Source organism: Neovison vison, chromosome 6 (assembly GCF_020171115.1).
Source record: "Neovison vison isolate M4711 chromosome 6, ASM_NN_V1, whole genome shotgun sequence".
Taxonomy (NCBI): Eukaryota; Metazoa; Chordata; class Mammalia; order Carnivora; family Mustelidae; genus Neogale; species Neogale vison.
In genome coordinates, this window is record NC_058096.1 from 12,053,628 (window position 1) to 12,073,559 (window position 19,932).

Consider the following 19,932-nt stretch of genomic DNA (forward strand, 5'->3'; position numbering starts at 1 on the left):
GTAACGAAGTCTTTGTTTAAAAGTTTTTTTTTTTTCTTTACTACATATCCGTAAATTCAGTCTAATATAGACATACTGGCAATGCTGAGCTTTCTAAGTCTTTCCTGTTTGCAGCTGTATGGGTCATAAGGCTGTGGTGGGTCTTCATTTAGTTACATAGGAACTTAGCTTAGCTCTCAGATACTATAAAAACAAGAATAGGAAATAACATGTTCTTAATTTTTTCCAGTTAATGATCTTAAATTTGGCCAGGACATTTGTTAATTAGTTACTTTGCAACTGAGGTTCTTTCTGTCTCAAAAATGAAAGCACAGTGTGTAGATTTTCTCTGCTACAGAAATGTATTCTTCACAGTAGCTAAATAATTTTTACTGTTGTGCCTTTTTATTAAACACTCTGTCATTGAGTCTTATTATAATTTATGTAGAAAATATGACAGACGAGAAAAGTAAAAGCAGGGGTCTGGTCGTTTGAATGGCATTTATCACATGGTTTGGGTTTGTTTTGAGTTGTGTTTTTAAGTGACTGAATATGTTTACTTAGATTCTGAGAGTAAACTTACTGAAATACTTGAAAGTCTTCATTCAAAGTGTAACAAATATTAGTTCTCAGAATCTGACTTAGCCGGTACCACTGTTGGTAACTAGGTGAGAGTACTCCCTCGTATATAGCAATTGGTTGACTGGTAACAAAATTTACTGCTAGAGTAGGCCGAGCCAAACTAGAAGCTAAGACTAGTTTTCCCAAATTCCTGGAAAAGAGGGAGCTATAAATGATAGAGTTGGTGCTGGAGCCCAATTTTGTTTTATTCTTCATGCTAACGAAGAACAGCTCTGGTGTAAGTCCATAGGTAACAAATGAACCTGGTCTAGTGTTTTTTAAAATATTATTTTAGTTTTTGATCTTTTTGTAAGTATGGATAATCATGATACAGATAAAAAGAAACATAAACAGGAAGGAGTTAAGTAACATAAAACACGATTGGATTCCAAATAAGACAAATGGACTGAGTAAAGATTATGCATTGCTTTGACTGACAGATTTAAAGGCCAAAGTTCCAAAGGCGAATGACTTCTAAACACGTCTATTGTTACCTGTGGTGAAGGAATTGTGGTGGCCTGAAGACCTTGCATTCTTGCACGACGTATTCCCGTCAGCTCCCCTTAAAGCATTACCAATATAGGTTTTATACATTAAACTGTCATGACTTTATTCAGAAATAAGACTAATTTATTTTTGTGATAGTTCAAGAACAACTCTACTTTTTCATAATCTCGTGATTTTAATCACCCAAATGTGTAACACCCAATCCAAAAATTAGAGAAAATTAGTTATTTGTATCTCTGTTTAGATAACCTATGCAGATATTTTTATGTGCTCCAATGCATGCTGTTGAATAGTTAGTTCTTTAAGTTTTAAACCAGTTTGATTTATAGAGACATTTTAATAAGGTTAATTTTACCATTTAACCAGAAAGGATATTGCTACATACGAATATTAAGGTACTTGTAAGCTTCACTGTTGTGGTATTTACTTTAAAAACTGAAATGGTGGGATAGAATACAGCCTAGTAAACCGGTAAGTTTTCAGAATCCAGTGCCACATAGTCCTGTAAACTGAATTTTTTGATTCTTGTAGTTCTTAAAAAGTCACATTACAATGTATCAATCAACATACTTATAAAAGTTTCTCTTTTGCCATTTTAGATGCTAGCAAAACAGCTGGAAGCTCTTGGCTTAGCTGAAAAGCCTCAGTTGGTGACTCGCTTTCAAGAAGTTTTTAGGTCGATGTGGTCCGTGAATGGTGATTCAATCAGTAAGATATACGCAGGGACCGGAGCTCTTGAAGGAAAGGCTAAGGTAGATCTAGATTTATCATAATGTTACAAAAGATCCTCATTTTCCTTTTAATAAGCTTTTAAATCATCTCTTTTAAAATTAATAGTTGGGGGCATCTGGGTGGCTCAGTTGATTAAGTGCCCAACTCTTGGTTTCAGCTCCCGTCATAATCTCATGGGTCCTAAGATTGAGGACCACCCCCACACCTCGCAGGCTCCACTGTCAATGGGGAGCCTGCTTGGGATTCTCTCCCACTACCCTGCCCCTCCCCTCCACTTGCTCTCATTTATAAATGAATGAATAAAGGAAGGAATGAATGAATGACTAAAGGAATGAATGAATGTTGGGTTTTTTTAGGTATCTGTTTCAGAATTCTGTTTTATTATGCCGTTATGTCCTCTTTAACACTTCCTTTTGTAGGAGATACTAGTGGTTGGATGGAAGAGAGTTATTTCCCTAGGTTTGACGTATTTAGTTGTTTAGGGATATAATCCAGTAGGCCTATGTATGTATTGCTCACACTTTTTTTTCATGATTTTCCCTTACCTACCTGTTTTACTTATTGTGTTGTTTATTTTGATTATAAAGATGATTTTTTTAAACCATAGTCATCCTACTGAAGGGTCCTGTCACCTTTGGCTTTGTGTTCCCAGCACTTGTAATGCCTCCTGTTTAATAGAATTGTGACAAATGGTGGATGGACGAACAAATCACTGGACAATTTATGCAATACTTCCTATGAGCCCAGCACCTTTAGGGCTTGATTATTAAGTTTCTGTTCTTTTATTTATCTTACCTTGAAAAGGAGGCTATCAAAATGTACAAAAGAAGTGTGAGAGATGGGCTTACTTATAATTCTGTGCCTCATCATTGCTTTATGTTGCTGGCCTTATCTACAGGCCACTTTCTCCTCTAGTATTTGGCACTTATTAAGGGACTTATTCTATATGTTTAAACACTGCCTTTTAAAGCCTCCTATTCTCAATTGGATTTTATTAACATTTTAAATTTCTACAGTTCTTCAAATTACCTCAAGTACAGAAATAAGGACATTTACTATTTTTATAGTTCTGCAGCCCCCTCAGTACAGCCCCTGGAATTCTTTGAAGGCCGTTCATCATCTCTAAGTCTTCTTTTAATTTCTAAGTCTTATTCCTCTTCTATGTCTCATAAAATGCCGTGCGTCTCTCTCTTCAGAGGTATTGGCCTTACCTGCAAAGCTGCTTTTGTTCAATTCACAGAATTGATTTTGTTGACATTTACAAGTATTTACTTCTTAAATGAGCCCTATTTTTGAAAACCTTAAATTATTAAACCTCCTTTATTACTCTTTTAAAATAGATAATATCATTCTTACTGCTAAAACTTAATTCTCTACAACCGTTGCTTAAAATATTCTGTTCTTCTGCCTTTTTGTTTCTGCAGTAACTGTGACAATATATATATATACAGGTTACATATATTTTCAGTGGTCTTTTGTCTCTAACATAATAGAAATGAAATTTCACATATTAAATATACGAGTCTGAATTAAACTAAACTCTAACATCTGAACTGCTCTTTCTTTCCCTTTCTCTGGGTTCCTTTTGATTAATTGCCTGATAATGTGAATGGTGAGTGTCTTTTCAAATAATGTCATTTGTATGTGTTACCATGTGGAAGGAAATAATGTTTTCATTCTCAAATTACTGATATTTATGTAAGGAATGAAAATTACATATTACAAACTGAAGCAGTTTTCTAAAAGGCAAGAGTTTGGGTTTGTTTTTGTTTACTTGTTTGTTTTAAGACATCAAAATCCGTAAGATCAAAAGAAATCTTTATGGTAACTAACATGCTTAAGTAAAATATGTGTTCATTAAAAGTTATAATCTGGAAATACAGGTTTCCAGTTATGGAATGAAAGCATCACAGGAATGAAAGGCACAGCATAGGGAATATAGTCCACGGTATTGTCATAACGTTTCATGGTAACAGATGGTAGCTCCGCGGGCAGTGTGCCTAGTGTAACATAGAGAGTTACCTAATCACTGTGCTGAACACCTGAAACTAATGTAACAGTGGGTCTCAACTGTACTCAAAAAAGAAGTTAAAATCAGCTCTTGCACTAGAGGAATTGGCCTCAGTTTATCATTTTTATTATTTATATTTGCATAGGCAATAAAATGATCTAAGACCAACAAAATGACAAACTGTAGTTTGCATTTAATATTTATGAACTGGAATTATAAATTTCTTTTTAGAGCAGTCCTTCATTCTTATGTTCAGTCTTAGTTTTGACTAATATTAAAGTTATTTAGGAGCAATTCCAATTTTATTTTTTTACCATTAACATACTTAGAAGTCTCAGAGCACATCAGTGCTCGATATCCTTGATCTCCTTCACCCCCATCCCATTCCCAGTTCTAAAAGTTACAGGGTAAGACTTAATCTTCTTGTTTTAAATAGGTACACTTCACTTAGTTTCCTTTATAGTAAACAATTTTAAGCATTTACAGCTCTTGATAGCATTAGTGGGTGAGGTTGTGGTATTGAGATTTTTCCTTCTTTTTGCAGAGAGCTGTTATCCAAAAGGAAGAGAAACAATGAAATGTTGAGCCATTTTATTATGATGATTTGATATTCAAAATGGAATGATTAGGCCCTTTCAATTGCAGTAAAGTCATATAGAACTGATTTAAAGTTTCAAAGTGCCTACTGAGTTCAATTAACACTCTTTGGAACAAAAATCCATGCTGTTTTTTCCCCAACAGGCTGGAAAGTTAAAAGATGGTGCTCGTTCTGTTACTAGAACGATTCAGAATAACTTCTTTGACAGCTCCAAGCAAGAGGCCATAGATGTTTTACTGCTGGGAAATACTCTTAATAGTGATTTAGCTGACAAAGCTCGAGCACTTTTAACTACGGGAAGTTTGCGTGGTATGCATACTTACTTTATATTTTGATTACTTTATGTTATTTATATCCCTTCCAGAAGTCCAAGAAATAAATGTTAATTTATTTACATGAATATTTTTTAGATTGAGTTGACTACAATAGTTGGGAAAAATTTCTATCCAAGTAGTTTTTAAAAATTGCATTCTCTAAAGAGGTTGAGCTCTTTTGGAATGTTTTTTATCATCAGTGGTATTACTGAGCTCTGAAATGAGGCTCATGCATGTTTTCTTTTATAGATATGATTGAGGGGGTAAATGGTTTAAGTATCGCTAACTTTGTATAAGGCAGGATTTCATAGAATATTCAGCTACTACCTTTAATAGAATGTTCAGTAACCTAATTATATAAGAAAACAAATGATTAATTGAGGAAAAAAAGTACCTTTATTGGTTATTTTACTAATTACTAACCCCAGATTTCTATAACTTGGTCTTACTATTGATTGAACAAACATTAAATCATAATAATTTAGAATATTGCTTATTATAGGACACTTTAATATTTGACATAAATATATGGTTTTCAGGGTAGCTTTTTATCTTTTACTGAGTCTTATTAAAATCAAAAGAATTCGAGTTCATGTCATTGAATATGTATTTAGTATCATGGGAAAACCCAATATTCATTATAGAACTTAATGAATTAACTTCCTTAATTCCATGGGGTTTTTTTTTCATCTTAACTTTTAAATACTCTGAACATTTTTACTTTTTCTGTTATCCCCACACCAAACCTTTCAGTTTTCCCTATATATGTAAGAGGAATTGTTCCTCATCAAATAATGCACTCTTGGATAATTACTTGGTCTAATAGGTCATCATGGATTCTTTCAGAATTCTCTGTGGCGCTGGGGGTAGTTGATTACCGTTAGCCCCTCAGAGATCTGTTAATTAGGCTGGGGAACTGAGACCCTACCAAAGTTCCAGAACAAAGTCTGATCTTAGATACTGCTTTTAACTTCAGGCTTTCTTCCTGGCTCCCAGTGGTGGAGACTTGGCTGATTTGCATCTTACCACTCCCCCCCCCCCCCCCCCCCCCCCCCCCCGCCACCTTGCCTACTTTGATATGGAGGCATTACTAAGCAACAGCTGAAAGTAAGCAGTTGAAGGAAAGAAGTGAGGTAGCTAAAAATTCCCAAACTTGATCATCACTTTTTTTTAATTTCCCTGCACATTTTCTTGTGTGTCGAATAAGCCTAAAAAGATGTACAGTCAGTTCTGCGATAATGCGTGTTCTGAGAATGGGAATTTGTTCCAACATGGATGCTTTATGAGAGAACATTTTGGGCATAATGTCTGTTCTCCATTAGTTTATGCGTGGTTTCACCCAGCAGAACGTAGACAGATAGAAAGAAAGACACAAAACATACTCTTAGGCATATACTTCAAACCTCTCTCTACCTCAGTTCCCCAGGTGTGGAACCCTGGAGTTGCCAATCCACCCCCTAGAATTGCCAATCCATGTATGACGTCTGATTCCTCAAAAACTTACTACTAATTACCTACTGTGGACTGTAAGCCTTACTGATAGCATGAACAGTCGATTAACACATTTTTTAATGTTATATGTATTACATACTGTATTCTTACAATAAAGTAAACTGGGAAAAAGAAAATATTAAGAAAATCACAAGAAAGAGAACATATATTTACGGTACTGTATTTAATGAAAAAAATTCACATGTTGAGTGGACCAGTGCAGTTCAGACCCGTGTGCTCAAGGGTCACCTTACTCACAAGCTGCCACCTTCCTGTCGCCCACTTTGACAAGCAAACTTTAGGTCTTTGTCAACATGAAATGCCTTATTTAAGGAGTATTCACACCTTTCAAGCTATTTAATAATATAAAACTATACTACTGGTTTTAATAGGTTTCCATCTTTTTTGGCATGTCACTCACTGTTGAAGATTTTGAGTGTTGTGCCCTAAGCTCATTTTCCCCCTAAGCTCTGTGGCTATGGGAATTTGTACAGTTTTGCACCGCATGCTGATTTTTTTGAAATGTATATGTTTTGTTATAATTGAACTAGTTGTACTTATCAACTGAGTTTGAGAAAGAATACTAAAAGGTATATATTAGGGTAGTATCTTTCATGGGTTTAATATCCTCTAGCTCCTCAGGCTTTCAGACCCACAATTTCCCCCTGTGAGAGGCACACACACAAAGCCACACACACGGGAGCAGTCTGAAAAGCAGGCCAAGGACCTCCTGATGATAAAACTCTGGACATCACTGAGTCACTGTAGGATTTTTCTTAGATGCTAAGGTTTGCCTCAGATATTGTCATTTTTTTTAATCTTTTAATCTTTGGTGTCCTGTAGCCATGAAAAAAAATAAAGTCATCAAATCGAATTAAAAGAAAAAAGTGAGGCCATCTTAGAATGTATTTTTGTAACACTCTAGATTTTAATTGTAACTTGTTGTTTTACTAATGATTCTTTGTTTTCTTCTTGATGCATCCATAGTTTCTGAACAGACATTACAGTCAGGTACAGTATAGAAAACCAATCTGTAAATAAAAGCAAATTTTTCTTTATTTCTCTGAAGTTGATATTGTAAATAAATAAAGCTGTATAATGGGAATTTCCTCTTATTTTGCCCTCAGATTCTAACAGGATAAATTGATATCTTGTTTTAAGCTGAGAAGAAAAATTTCAAGGTCAATAAAACCAAGTACCTCATTTAAAAGGAAATATGTCTTCCTGTAGCAAATGCTTAAATTAAATGTAGCTCATCTAGTTTTAACTTCATTTTTATATTTCATTGAACAAACATTGTGTTCTTTCTTATACTCTTAATAAGCTAATGGGAAAACTCCAGAGGAGACTATTTTGGGTTAATTTCAGAGTACTGTCTGTGATATTGATGACTACTTTGTAGCATTTCTCATATATAATAATTGAAAAAAGCATAGGCTTATTTTCTCATACCATCTTCTGTAACCAGAAGACCTGCACTAAAATGTGATCTGAATTCTTTTAAAAAGCATGAAGATTGCTAACAAAGTTAGAGGAATTAAGTGATTAGGACCGTTTCCTGTTCCTATCAATTTCATGCCTGCCTTTTCTGGACAAGGTTTATGAACTTGTCCTTAAACATGAATCTGTGGCAGAAGGAACAAAAAAGGCTAAACCCTTGCCAGAAATTTAGCAGAAAAAGACATCATTTCTTCCCTTCACTTAAGATTTGGTACCACTGAAAATTTGTTTTGCTTAGTTACTGTTCAGAATGTTTTGAGAAATTATTGGTTATTTTTGTGAGAAGAATGGAAGAAGAGAACACTTGAATATATTTTTGAGTTATGTAACGAAATCCATTTTCTGAAATGATATGGCATTTAGGAATGGACATCTGTTTGAACACAGACTCATTTCTTTCTGCACATTAAGGTGCCAACCAGTTAAGAATAAACCAGAAAATTTTTAAAATGTTTTATTCCATGTATAAACTGATTTGACTTTATTAGTTCACACAACATGGCAACATGTTTTCACACAATTCATTATTTGTCTTGCTGAGTATCTTAAGCTGCTGAATCATTACAGAACTTGTGTTTTAATATAGAATGGATCACAGACACAGTCTTCATAATAATAACAACAATGGCAATGATAAAGACCATAGAGACCAAAGACCAAAGACCAAAGGCATAGAGAATGATTCTCTAGGTAGGGCCAGATTTCAGTGAACCACACCAGCAGACCAGAACAAATCATCTGCTTCCATTACCACCCAACACCTCCTACAAGTAATCAGATCAAATAGCAAGAGGGCTAGAAATCTGCACATCTGTCCCTGGGAACAGTGGGGGTGGGCTTATACCTACAGCAGCTCCCTGGGGAGAGTCAGTGGTCAAACTGTTTTCATTATAACGCTAAGATGTTATTTGCCTTTCTCACTGTCATTCATTCTCTCAGGAGTCTGCTATATCTTAGAATCATAAAATAATTAATAATAATAATAAAATAAAATCATGTGGTAAAAGGTGAGAATCATTGTGATTTCCTTTTCCTCTTACCAACTGCCAATTAAGTGCTCATTCTCTGTTTTTAGATTGAGGTCGTTAAGGTTCTAGCTACTTTAAATGCCGAGAATTTAATTTGATCAAACTGAAGTGTGATTTAGAAGGAAGAAAGATGGTAGTCAAAAATAGCAGGAAAGAGATTGAGAATCCAAATGTATTGAACATTCATTTAACAATGATTTACTGGGCGCCTGAGTGGCTCAGTGGGTTGAGCCGCTGCCTTCGGCTCAGGTCATGATCTCAGGGTCCTGGGATCAAGTCCCGCATCGGGCTCTCTGCTCGGCAGGGAGCCTGCTTCCCTCTCTCTCTCTCTCTGCCTGCCTCTCCATCTACTTGTGATTTCTCTCTGTCAAATAAATAAATAAAATCTTTAAAAAAAACAACAACAACAATGATTTACTGAGCACTTTCTATGGCACTCTTCTACTGACTGGAGATACTACAGTAAACGAAACAGACCAACCTTTCTGCCCTAGTGGAACTTCCACTCTTGAGAGGGGAGACAGACAGTTACAGTGTAAATAAATAAAACTCAGTTTGTAAATGTGATTAATGCTATAGAGAGAAATAAAACAAGGAAGGGATACGGAAAGTTAGGGACAGAATGCAAATTCTAATAAGATGGTCAGGAAAAGCCTCACCGGAACTTAGAGACCCAAAGGAGTCAAGGGGAAGAATGTTGCAGGCAGTGGAAACAGTCAAGTGCAGAGGCCTTGTGGTAGGAGCACGCTGGCCTCTTATTGAAACAGCAGGGAGTCAGTGGCTGAGCAGGGAGCCAATAGGGAAGAGGTAGCCAGTGAGGGCAGGATGGCAATGCGGGTTGTTTAGGGCCTTGTACTCCATTGTTAAGGACTTTGGCTACTACTCCCAGTGAGATGGGAAGAATTTTGTAGCGACTTCAATCTCTGAATTCTCATTAGTATACACAATTTGTGTTTTTGTCAGGGAGCTATTTTTCATCAAGCCACCTGTCAGTAGCTGGAATCTTAAATGTAAATGTTCTTAGATGTTTTTGTTTGGAAATAAGAAATAAGATTTATATTTTTACCAGCCTTTAAATGAAAGATATATGAAAAGCAATGGCTATATTCCTAAAAATGTAGAGTCTAGTTTCATACACTGTAAAACAATCTACTACTTCATTGAAACAGAACTTTTCTGCATGTTTTACATTATTGCAATAATCCTATAATAGCATTTTTACTGTGACAATTGTAGGAAATGTCAAATTAAAAAAAAATCTTGTCGGTTACTGGCATCGTGCTGGGCTGTGCATGTGTCTTATGCTTGTTTGTGCTTATGATGATAATTGTACTTCCCATCCATCCTTTCTCAGATATAAAAATCAATTTCTAAAGGTGGTTTAATGCAGCTAAGATTCTGTTATGTGTTCTTTTCGATTAGCATCTTCCAAAGTACTCAAGAGCATGTGTGAGAATTTCTACAAGTATTCAAAGCCCAAGAAGATCCGAGTATGTGTCGGAACCTGGAACGTGAATGGTGGGAAGCAGTTTCGTAGCATAGCTTTTAAGAATCAGACACTCACCGACTGGCTTCTTGATGCACCCAAGTTAGCTGGCATCCAGGAGTTTCAAGGTCCGCTTTTTATAATATGGATTCACTTACTAAATCCTGACTGTGATTTATTAATCTATAAAGCAAATATAACACATCATAATATGCGTTACTCTATAAAAGAAACTTGGATTTTTAAGTGTGAAGGCCAAACCTTTACGGGTAACCACGCATATAAGAAAAACTGGTTCTTAATCTTTTAAACTGACACAAAGCAAGCTTATTTGTAATTGGTGATTTTTTAAGCCTAGTATGTTCCATATTTTCAAATCTAGTTAGCTGTTTAGCTACTAAGGTAAGTATTTGGGGTAGATTATGAAAAATCTTACAAAACTGGTTGTGACATTTGTTGGCACTTTATAACTTAACAGTACTGATTTTATCCTTGGAAAAACTTGGTTGTCATTAATAGCCCAAACCAAACACTGAGCTGAGAATGCTTTTTTAGATTTTTTTTTATTAGAATTGTGAATTTGAGGCTGCCTTCTTTTTTTAAAAGTCACTTCAAATTCCTTTTTCAAATGGTACACAGCCAGCAAGTAATATGTATAAGGCGAGGTGCATAGGAAGAAATGTGAGATACAGGTTTTCCTGTTTGTAGTTATCTGCAATCAGTTATATCTCCAACCCTGAGAGGTTCCCCCCCCCAGCCTTGGACGTCTATTAAAATGCCCTTTTCACTTACACTGAACATAATTTGACATTGTAGTTGCCGTCATAGTAATAATAATCAAATAACAGCTAACACCACAATTCTGTAAGTACTTACATTATTTCCTGTAACAGACCTACTACATAGACACTATTATTATTCTAATTTCTCAGATGAAGAAACCAAGGCACAGCAGGGGAGGTGACCTGCCCAAGGGTGTGGTTACTAATGGCAAAACCAGAATTTGAATTCTGGCGAGTTGGTTCTGGCGTCATTGTGCCGCACCGCAGTTTATGGAAGTGTGGGGCAAGTTGTTTAGGTTCTGCACAGCCTCAGGATCTTGTCTGCAACTAAAGGACAAAAATAATCTGTCTTATAAAGTATGTGGTAAATGAGATGAGGCATGTATAATCCTTGTACATAATAGCAGTCAATAAAGAGTTTTATTTGTTTCCTTTCCCAGTTCATACTATTTATAGGCCCTTTCTAGCTACTTTTCTTCATTTCTGAATATTTGGGCCCCAAGTCCCCCTGGGCTGCTTCTCTCAGGTAGCTCCTGTTCTCTCGTCTTCCTTGTCTGTTGGGAGAGTGCTAATGGCTGGAACAGAGGGGGTACATCTTAACACCCGGATCTCCATTAATTTTCTTGGATTCTTCTACCAAGGAAATAGCAAAAAGGTCAAACCTCTAGTTTTCATATTTGAATGTGAAAAATCCCTCCTGTTATCTCTAATTTGAGCTGATTTCTCAGCCTCTTTATGCCTTTTCTGAAGAATCCCTTTACTTCCCCATCTTTTGTTCACTTAAGCCTTTGAGAAGTGGCTTGTTTCTCTGGTGCCCATAGTGCAGATTTTAGCAAGAATGCTTTCAAAATGATTTCTGGAAGGACTTAACGATCTTTGAGAATAACAGTCTTAAAGAAGCAAACTTAGGAGGCTGAATAGAAGATAAATTTAAAGTAATTTTGTCCCATTCGTTGTTTTCACCTGTAATTAGAATTTGGTTATACGTAAAACACAAAAAAATGAAATTTTATGAGGTTTGTTGGTCTTAGTTATGCTGGGTTTTTTGGGGGGGGGCATTTGATTAAGGCTACCTTTTAAAAGTTCGTTTTGGTTGCTTAATTGTAGATAAAAGAAGTAAGCCAACTGATATATTTGCAATTGGTTTTGAAGAAATGGTTGAGTTGAATGCTGGAAACATTGTGAATGCAAGGTAAGCCAATGAGGTAATTGTCTAGTTGAGGGACATGGAAGGCAGATAATTAAGTAGTTCTGACAAAGATAGATTGGGGTAATATATCTAGAGGGGTTTTTTTTGTTTTTGTTTTTGTTTTTTAAGATTGATTTATTTATTTAAGGGGCAGGGAGGGACCGAGGGAAACGGAGAGAGAATCTTAAACAGACGCTGCACTGAGCACAGAGCCAGATGTGGGGCTCCATCTCAGGACCCTGAGATCATGACCTGGGCCGAAACTGAGAAGCATCGCTTAATCGGCTGTGCCACCCAGGTGCCCCTTTGCAAATCTTTTAAAATCTGACGACTTTTTTTTTTAAGATTTTCAGAATAAATATAGGCATTTTTTTTTTTCCTCAGCTGAAGTGATACTGCAGGCTCAGTTCTCAATCTGCACTAAAGCAAATACCACAGTAAACATAGTCAAATGAATTTTTTGGCTTCCTGATGCATTTAGGTTTACACTATACTGTACTCTTCTAAGTCTGCGATGGCATTATGTGTAACCAACAACATATATACCTGAATTAAAACATTCTTCTTTGCTAAAAAATGCTAATCATCTTCTGAGCTTTCTTCTAGTCTTAATCTTTGACCACAGGTCACCATAACAAATACAATAAAAATGAAAAAGTTTGAAATTTTGTGAGAATTATCAAAATGTGACACAGAAACAGGAAGTTAGCAAATGCTGTTGGAAAAATGGCACTGATGGGCCTGCTTGACACAGGGTTGCCACAGACCTTCAATTTGTAGAAAACACAGTAGCTGGGAAGCACAATAAAGCAAGTCACAGTAAGACAAGTTGTGCTTGTATGTAGCGTGGTAGAAGTGGAATGGAAAATAAAGACAGGTAAAGGGGGGCGCCTGGGTGGCTCAGTGGGTTAAGCCGCTGCCTTCGGCTCAGGTCATGATCTCGGGGTCCTGGGATCGAGTCCTGCATCAGGCTCTCTGCTCAGCAGGGAGCCTGCTTCCTCTATCTCCCTCTCTGCCTGCCTCTCCATCTGCTTGTGATCTCTCTCTGTCAAATAAATAAATAAATAAAAATCTTTAAAAAAAAAAAAAAAGACAGGTAAAGGGACTTAGGTGTGTGGAGTTGGGGGTGGGGGTGCAGTTTAAATAGAATGATCAGGTAGGGTTCACTGGGCCTGAGAAGCGAGCTGGATAAAGAGATGAAAGCCATCATTCTCTTCTCAGAACCCAAGCTGTGGTGGTAGGATTATGGTAGGGAGTAGAAGAGAATCCATGTGCTGGTTTGTGTTTTGGAGGTGGTATGGCGGTGTTAGATTAGATAAATGGGCGTGAGGTCATACTCTGGCTTTCCGCTTATCATGTGTGGCCTGGAACTCTGAGAACACACTTTTTTGCTCCCTTTAGAGGTTCTTGGGGGTGCTTTGGAGGTTCAAGCTTATTAATCTGAAAATCTATAAAGACCCAGGCATTTATGCTATCATCTTTGTATGAACTGTGTTTCAGACTAATGGAATAGTTGAGAAAAGTTCTTTAGAGAAGAATTCTAACTTAGGACAGTGCCTGTGGAATGCTGCGGTTACAAAATCAAAGCCGTGCAGCCCCTCATGAAGTAATGGCGGTGACCAATAGATGTGAAGACTCTAGCGGGATTAATGGGGACCTTTTCATTGTGAAGAGTTGATTAGATTGTCAGAGTCTGCGCAGCAGATCTGCTCTAACAGCACAGAGGTTTGGTGCTTCCTGCTTTGACGTAAGGGGGACTGCACTAGCCATGAGGTTATTTTTGCCAAAACAAATAAATAAATTTGAATGGGTTTCTTAAGCTTCTATGTTAACCGGTTTAAAGCAAATGCAAGAGTTAGAGGGACAAGTCAAAATCCTGTGAAGACACATCAGTCAAATCCAGGCTGTCAAACATTTTACTGACAAATGGCCCAACTTCTTAAAAAATAAAATAGCATTAGAAAGGGGATGGAGCGGTGAGGGTTGAGAGACTATTAAAGATTCAAGAGCTGTAACAAGCAAATGCAGTGTGTGCACCCTATTTGGACCCTGTTTTATTTTAGTCTTTTTTGGATTTTATTGATTTGAGAGTAAGTGAGTGAGCCGGGAAAGGGGCAGAGGGCGCGGGAGAGAATCTCAAGCAGACTCCACACTGAGCACAGAGCCTGATGTGGGGCTCAATCTCAGGATCCTGAGATCGTGACCCAAGCCAAAACCAAGAGTCATTTGCTTAACCAACTAAGCCACCCAGGAGCCTCCCGGACCTTATTTTAAAGAAACCACCTGTGGGGACGCCTAGGTGGCTCAGTGGGTTAAAGCCTCTGCCTTCAGCTCAGGTCATGATCCCAGGGTCCTGGGATCGAGCCCCACATTGGGCTCTCTGCTCAGCAGGGAGCCTGCTTCCTTCTCTCTCTCTGCCTGCTTCTCTGCCTACTTGTGATCTCGGTCTGTCAAATAAATAAATAAAAATCTTAAGAAAAAAGAAACCAACTGTGAGGGGCGCCTGGGTGGCTCAGTCATTAAGCGTCTGCCTTCAGCTCGAGTCACAGTCCCAGAATCTTGGGATTGAGCCCCGCATCAGACTCCTTACTCAGTGGGGAGCCTGCTTCTCCTTCTCTCTCTGCCTACTTGTGCTCTATCTCTCTGTCAAGTAAATAAATTAAAAAACAAAACAAAACTGTGAGAAGACATTTTTTAGATAATTAGGAAAATTAAAATGTGAACTGTGTAGTATTAGATGGTATTAAGGAATTGTGTGATAAGGGCATTGTGATTATATAAAAATAAAACTGTCTATTGCATTAGATGATGCATTCTAAAGTACATATGAGCGAATGGCATTTGTTTTATATTTGGTTTAAAATATTCACACACACACACACACACACACACGTGAGGGTAGTTGAAAGAAAAAAGATTGGCAAAATGTTGATAACTGTTGAAGCTACCTTAGGTAATAGGTTTATGGTGCTTTCTCTTAGGGTTCTCTCTTTTTTGTGCATGTTTAAAATTTTCCATGGGAAGTTTTTAAAAGACATTCATTATAGTACAGAAAAATAAGAGAGGGGATGGAGTGTCTGGAAGCATGTACTCCTCTGTTTTAATGAGTACTAAAGTGTAACTGAAGCTCACTCGTTTAGTCAGGACGCTCAGGTTTCCTCCGTAAAGGGGTTCTGCACTTTGAAGTATGGTATTCATTTGGCCAAATTGTTTTTTAAGATTTTATTTATTTATTTGACAGAGAGAGAGAGATCACAAGTAGGCAGAGAGGCAGGTGGGTGGAGGGGAAGCAGACTCCCCACTGAGCAGAGAGCCCAATGTGGAGCTCCATCCCAGCACCCTGAGATCATGACCCAAGCCAAAGGTGGAGGCTTAACCCACTGAGCCACCCCGGCCCCCCAGGGTTTTCTTTTTAAAAGCAACAGAAAGCCAGCCTACAGCAAGATTTCCATCAGTATGGATTTCATGACTGTTTGGTAGTCTTATGAAATTTGGGTATAGAAAGATGTCATTGACAATTGCCTTGTAAAGTAGGTTGTATTGTCAATGTCTTTTAGAAGATTCCCTTTGTCATATTTTCTGCCAGCACAACAAACCAGAAGCTGTGGGCCGTGGAGCTGCAGAAGACCATCAGCAGAGACAACAAGTATGTGCTGCTGGCCTCGGAGCAGTTGGTGGGCGTCTGCCTGTTTGTTTTTATCAGACCACAGCATGCTCCTTTCATCAGGTCAGTGAACAGCGTCTCCCGAGGCTCCTTCCGACCACCGCGTGACAAGGAAAAGACCTGGCATGTTTGTTGCTTCAGAGAAAACACTTTCTCCTGCATCTTGGTTTTCAGTGTGTTTTTGATAGAGTCACTAAGAGTTTTCCCATACTGTTGCACAGCCTTGTCCTCAAACTGTAGTTTTATCTTTCTGTCGTAGACATTCCTAATTTCTGACATGCACAGAACTCTTGGTAGCTCCCCTCTTTGATATAGAGTCTTCTGTTTTGAAGGGATGTCGCAGTCGATACTGTGAAGACTGGAATGGGAGGCGCCACTGGAAATAAGGGAGCAGTCGCGATACGAATGTTGTTCCATACGACAAGCCTCTGCTTCGTCTGTAGCCACTTCGCTGCAGGACAATCACAAGTCAAAGAAAGAAATGAAGATTTTGTTGAAATAGCACGGAAGTTGAGTTTTCCTATGGTAAGCTCTTACTGCTTGTCCTTGAAGATGAAGCTTTGAAATGTGTACTTTAATTTACCCCAAATTCTCTGTCAGTTTTTGAAAACATACGGTAGTTCCTAGGAACATCACCAGTGTTCACCTAAATTGAAGTTTCATGTGTTATTAGTCTTGGGTCACATAAATAGGGCCTGACCAGGGGAAGGCAAGCATATCTGAGGCAAAGAAATAGTTGCAAAACATTTTTCAGATTGACTGTTGAGAATCTAAAATCCCTTCTCCTTGCCTTCAGGGAAGGATGCTGTTTTCCCATGACTACGTATTTTGGTGTGGTGATTTCAACTACCGCATTGATCTGCCTAATGAAGAAGTTAAAGAGCTGATAAGACAGCAAAATTGGGATTCTCTGATAGCAGGAGATCAGCTTATCAATCAAAAAAATGCTGGTCAGGTATATACATATTTAAGAAGATACTTGCATTGAGGAGAAGGGGAATCTTTTTTGTTATGAGACCTGCTTTCCTTTTTTTCTTTTCTTGAATCTCTTGGAGTGTCTCTCTCTCTCTCTTTCTTTCTTTTCTTTTTTTTTTTTTTTGAGATGGGGAGAGAAGGCCAGGGGAGGAGAGGGGTGTCGGGGAACAGAGGGAAAGGGAGGGAGAAAATCCCAAGCAGGCTCCATACCCAGTATGGAACATTATGGCAGGGCTCGATCTCATGACCCTGAGATCATAACCTGAGCCAAAATCAAGAGTCAGATGCTTAACCAACTGAGCGACCCAGGCACCCACCTTGGAGTCTCTCTATACTTAAAATACATGTCTCTAGTTTAACATATACAAAATTACCTTTTCTTTAAAAAAATCTTAAAAAAAAAGAAAAAGAAGACTTGTAATATTCCCAGGAGGAAAAATATATTAAGGTCTCTGTAAGATTCACCTTCAAGTGGAAGAGTACACATTTTTGGTTCTTTCTTTTTCAAAAATAGTGAATTTGGAATCTTAGTTTTCAGAGTCCCTGTTTTTTGGCTTTAAGACCTTGTGGTAATCTGCTTTATTTATTCTTTGGTTTCTTATATCATCTGCCTTTCTAAAACTTATTTTTTAAAAATTACAACCACAAAATTTTGGAAGGTTAAAATAATTTTTTTTTTTTTTTTTTTTAAAGTAAGAGGTAACTGAGACCGCTTAATATGCTGCCTTCATGATTATCTGACTTAGGTCTTACTTCCTCATTTGAGAATTAGATGTCAGACTATAGGATTTCTAAAATCCATTATAGTTGTAAGTGTTATAGCTCAAAGGTCTGGTAGAATTCTCTTCTTCATGTTTTTCACTTTGTATCATCAAAGGTCAAACAAGTGGCATGAATAGTCCTCGGTTATTTTTTCTCAACCTTTGTGCCATTCAGTAAAAGTATTCATCTGATGGACACAAATTTTGTGTGAATCTCCAGCATATAATAGACATTTAATGAATGGCTTATCTGATTTTATATATGTTTGTTTTAGATTTTTAGAGGATTTTTAGAAGGAAAAGTAACCTTTGCTCCAACATACAAATATGACTTGTTTTCGGACGACTATGACACCAGTGAAAAGTGCCGCACCCCTGCCTGGACAGACCGTGTCCTCTGGAGAAGAAGGAAGTGGCCTTTTGATAGATCAGGTGGGGACATGGACTTCTTCATTTAAATGAGCTAATGCAAATTTTATAAGGAAGAAGAGACTGATGTAAATATCAAGGGAGGAGGGCTGCTTTTTTCAACCCAGGTTTTCTAGAATAGAAGAAATAAAAAACAATTTAAAAAATATTCTCAGATTTGCTTATAGTAATTTAATTTTTTAGTCTGTTTTCTTTCAGTGACATAATTTCACATAGAGAGAAGCAAGGAAACATTTTTATGAAATTTTTATGAGCATTTCAGTGGAGTGCTGATGAAGGTTTTTAATTTGAATAACTAATCTGGCTTGGAAATACTATGAACGGCTACTTGTCCATTGAATGACTTATGAAACACTGTGTATTCACAGGTCTTTCAGTAATCTCAGAAGTAAAGCCTTAATTTTGACTGAGTAAAGCATGAAATGATAATTTAACCAAAATACCCTTCTAACTTAAAGGTATTTAGACTTCCTGCTGCTGTACAGGTGTAGCAGATGAAGCTAGTAAAGCAGAGAAGCTTGCCCCTGGCTCCCCATGATCTGTCATGCTCATATGGCTTCTCTTTGTCTGTATGTGTGTGTGTGTTTTATTCTGACTACAGCTGAAGATCTAGATCTTCTCAATGCTAGTTTTCAAGATGGAAGCAAAATCCTCTACACCTGGACTCCGGGCACTTTGCTGCACTACGGAAGAGCCGAGCTGAAGACCTCTGACCATAGGTTTAAACAGTCTTGGTATTTCTAATGGTTGAAATTTATTTGAAATACACCCCTTCTTAAACATTTCTAACACATCCATCTTCCTTTATGCCTTAAGGCCTGTCGTTGCCCTGATTGATATAGATATATTTGAAGTTGAAGCTGAAGAGAGGCAAAACATTTATAAAGAAGTAATTGCAGTTCAGGGTCCACCAGATGGTACAGTATTGGTCTCAATCAAAAGTTCTGTCCCAGAAAATAATTTTTTCGATGATGCTTTGATTGATGAGCTTCTACAGCAGTTTACAAATTTTGGAGAAGTTATACTGATAAGGTGAGTAGAATATTTCACGTCCAAAAGCAGCTCATGACTCCTGAATATTTTCTGTATTAGAAATTACCTTGTTATTGTTTGAATAGCATATGAATACAGTTGGCACTTGAATAATGGGGGAGTTAGGGACACTGATCATCCCCTACAGTTGAAAATCCACTTAGAAGTTTTGACTCCCCCCAAACTACTAATAGCCTACTGTGGACTGGAAGCCTTACCAATAATATCAACAGTCAATTAACACAGATTTTATATATTATATGTGTTATATACTTAAAATAAGCTAGAAGAAAAAAAATGTTACTGAAATAGTAAGGAAGAGAAGAGACATGTACAGTACTGTATTGGGAAAAATTCACGTAAGTGGACAACTGCAGTTCAAATCTGTGTTGTTCAAGGGTCAACTGTAGTTTTATTTCCAAACTATAGGAAGACCATACTATAGAAATGTTATTCAAAGAGTTTATAGGTTTTGAAACTGAATTCTTGTTAGAAAGTTTGAAGTTGAATAATAAAACTTTATGTGAACAATTGATGACAGAGATACGTGCACATTTAGATGTGGTATCTTAAACTTCCCATACAATCTAATATATAACAAAGCCCCATGGCAAAATGAAGCTGCGATCACTGTTTCATTTTTGTAAGGAGAGCTCGGAGTAGAGCAGAGTGACTTTTCCTCCCTCAGTTTAAGAAATTTCATGTTTTAAGTAGTTTTAAGTACATTTGATTTTCCAACTAATGGAGAAGCAGCACCACCAGATGAACAGCCAGGAGTCATCCATTTCAGTCTTGGTTTTTGTCATTGACTTAACCATCTGCCTTTTGCAAAA

At 37.3% G+C, this 19,932-nt stretch overlaps 1 protein-coding gene across 9 annotated transcripts in view; it reads left to right on the forward strand.

Annotated features, from left to right (window-relative positions):
- SYNJ1 (synaptojanin 1) overlaps positions 1-19,932 on the forward strand; it is an 87,871-nt gene that overhangs the window by 40,454 nt on the left and 27,485 nt on the right. For 5 of the 9 annotated variants that reach the window (XM_044251010.1, XM_044251018.1, XM_044251019.1 and 2 more), the window contains exons 11-21: positions 1,707-1,859; positions 4,592-4,757; positions 7,241-7,264; positions 10,204-10,395; positions 12,157-12,241; positions 15,825-15,965; positions 16,235-16,427; positions 16,699-16,857; positions 17,914-18,070; positions 18,669-18,786; positions 18,884-19,099. In XM_044251010.1, coding sequence (XP_044106945.1) covers positions 1,707-1,859; positions 4,592-4,757; positions 7,241-7,264; positions 10,204-10,395; positions 12,157-12,241; positions 15,825-15,965; positions 16,235-16,427; positions 16,699-16,857; positions 17,914-18,070; positions 18,669-18,786; positions 18,884-19,099 — 1,604 coding nt within the window. The remainder of the gene's footprint in view (positions 1-1,706; positions 1,860-4,591; positions 4,758-7,240; positions 7,265-10,203; positions 10,396-12,156; positions 12,242-15,824; positions 15,966-16,234; positions 16,428-16,698; positions 16,858-17,913; positions 18,071-18,668; positions 18,787-18,883; positions 19,100-19,932) is intronic. The other 4 variants (XM_044251012.1, XM_044251014.1, XM_044251013.1 and 1 more) reach the window with 2 other exon arrangements.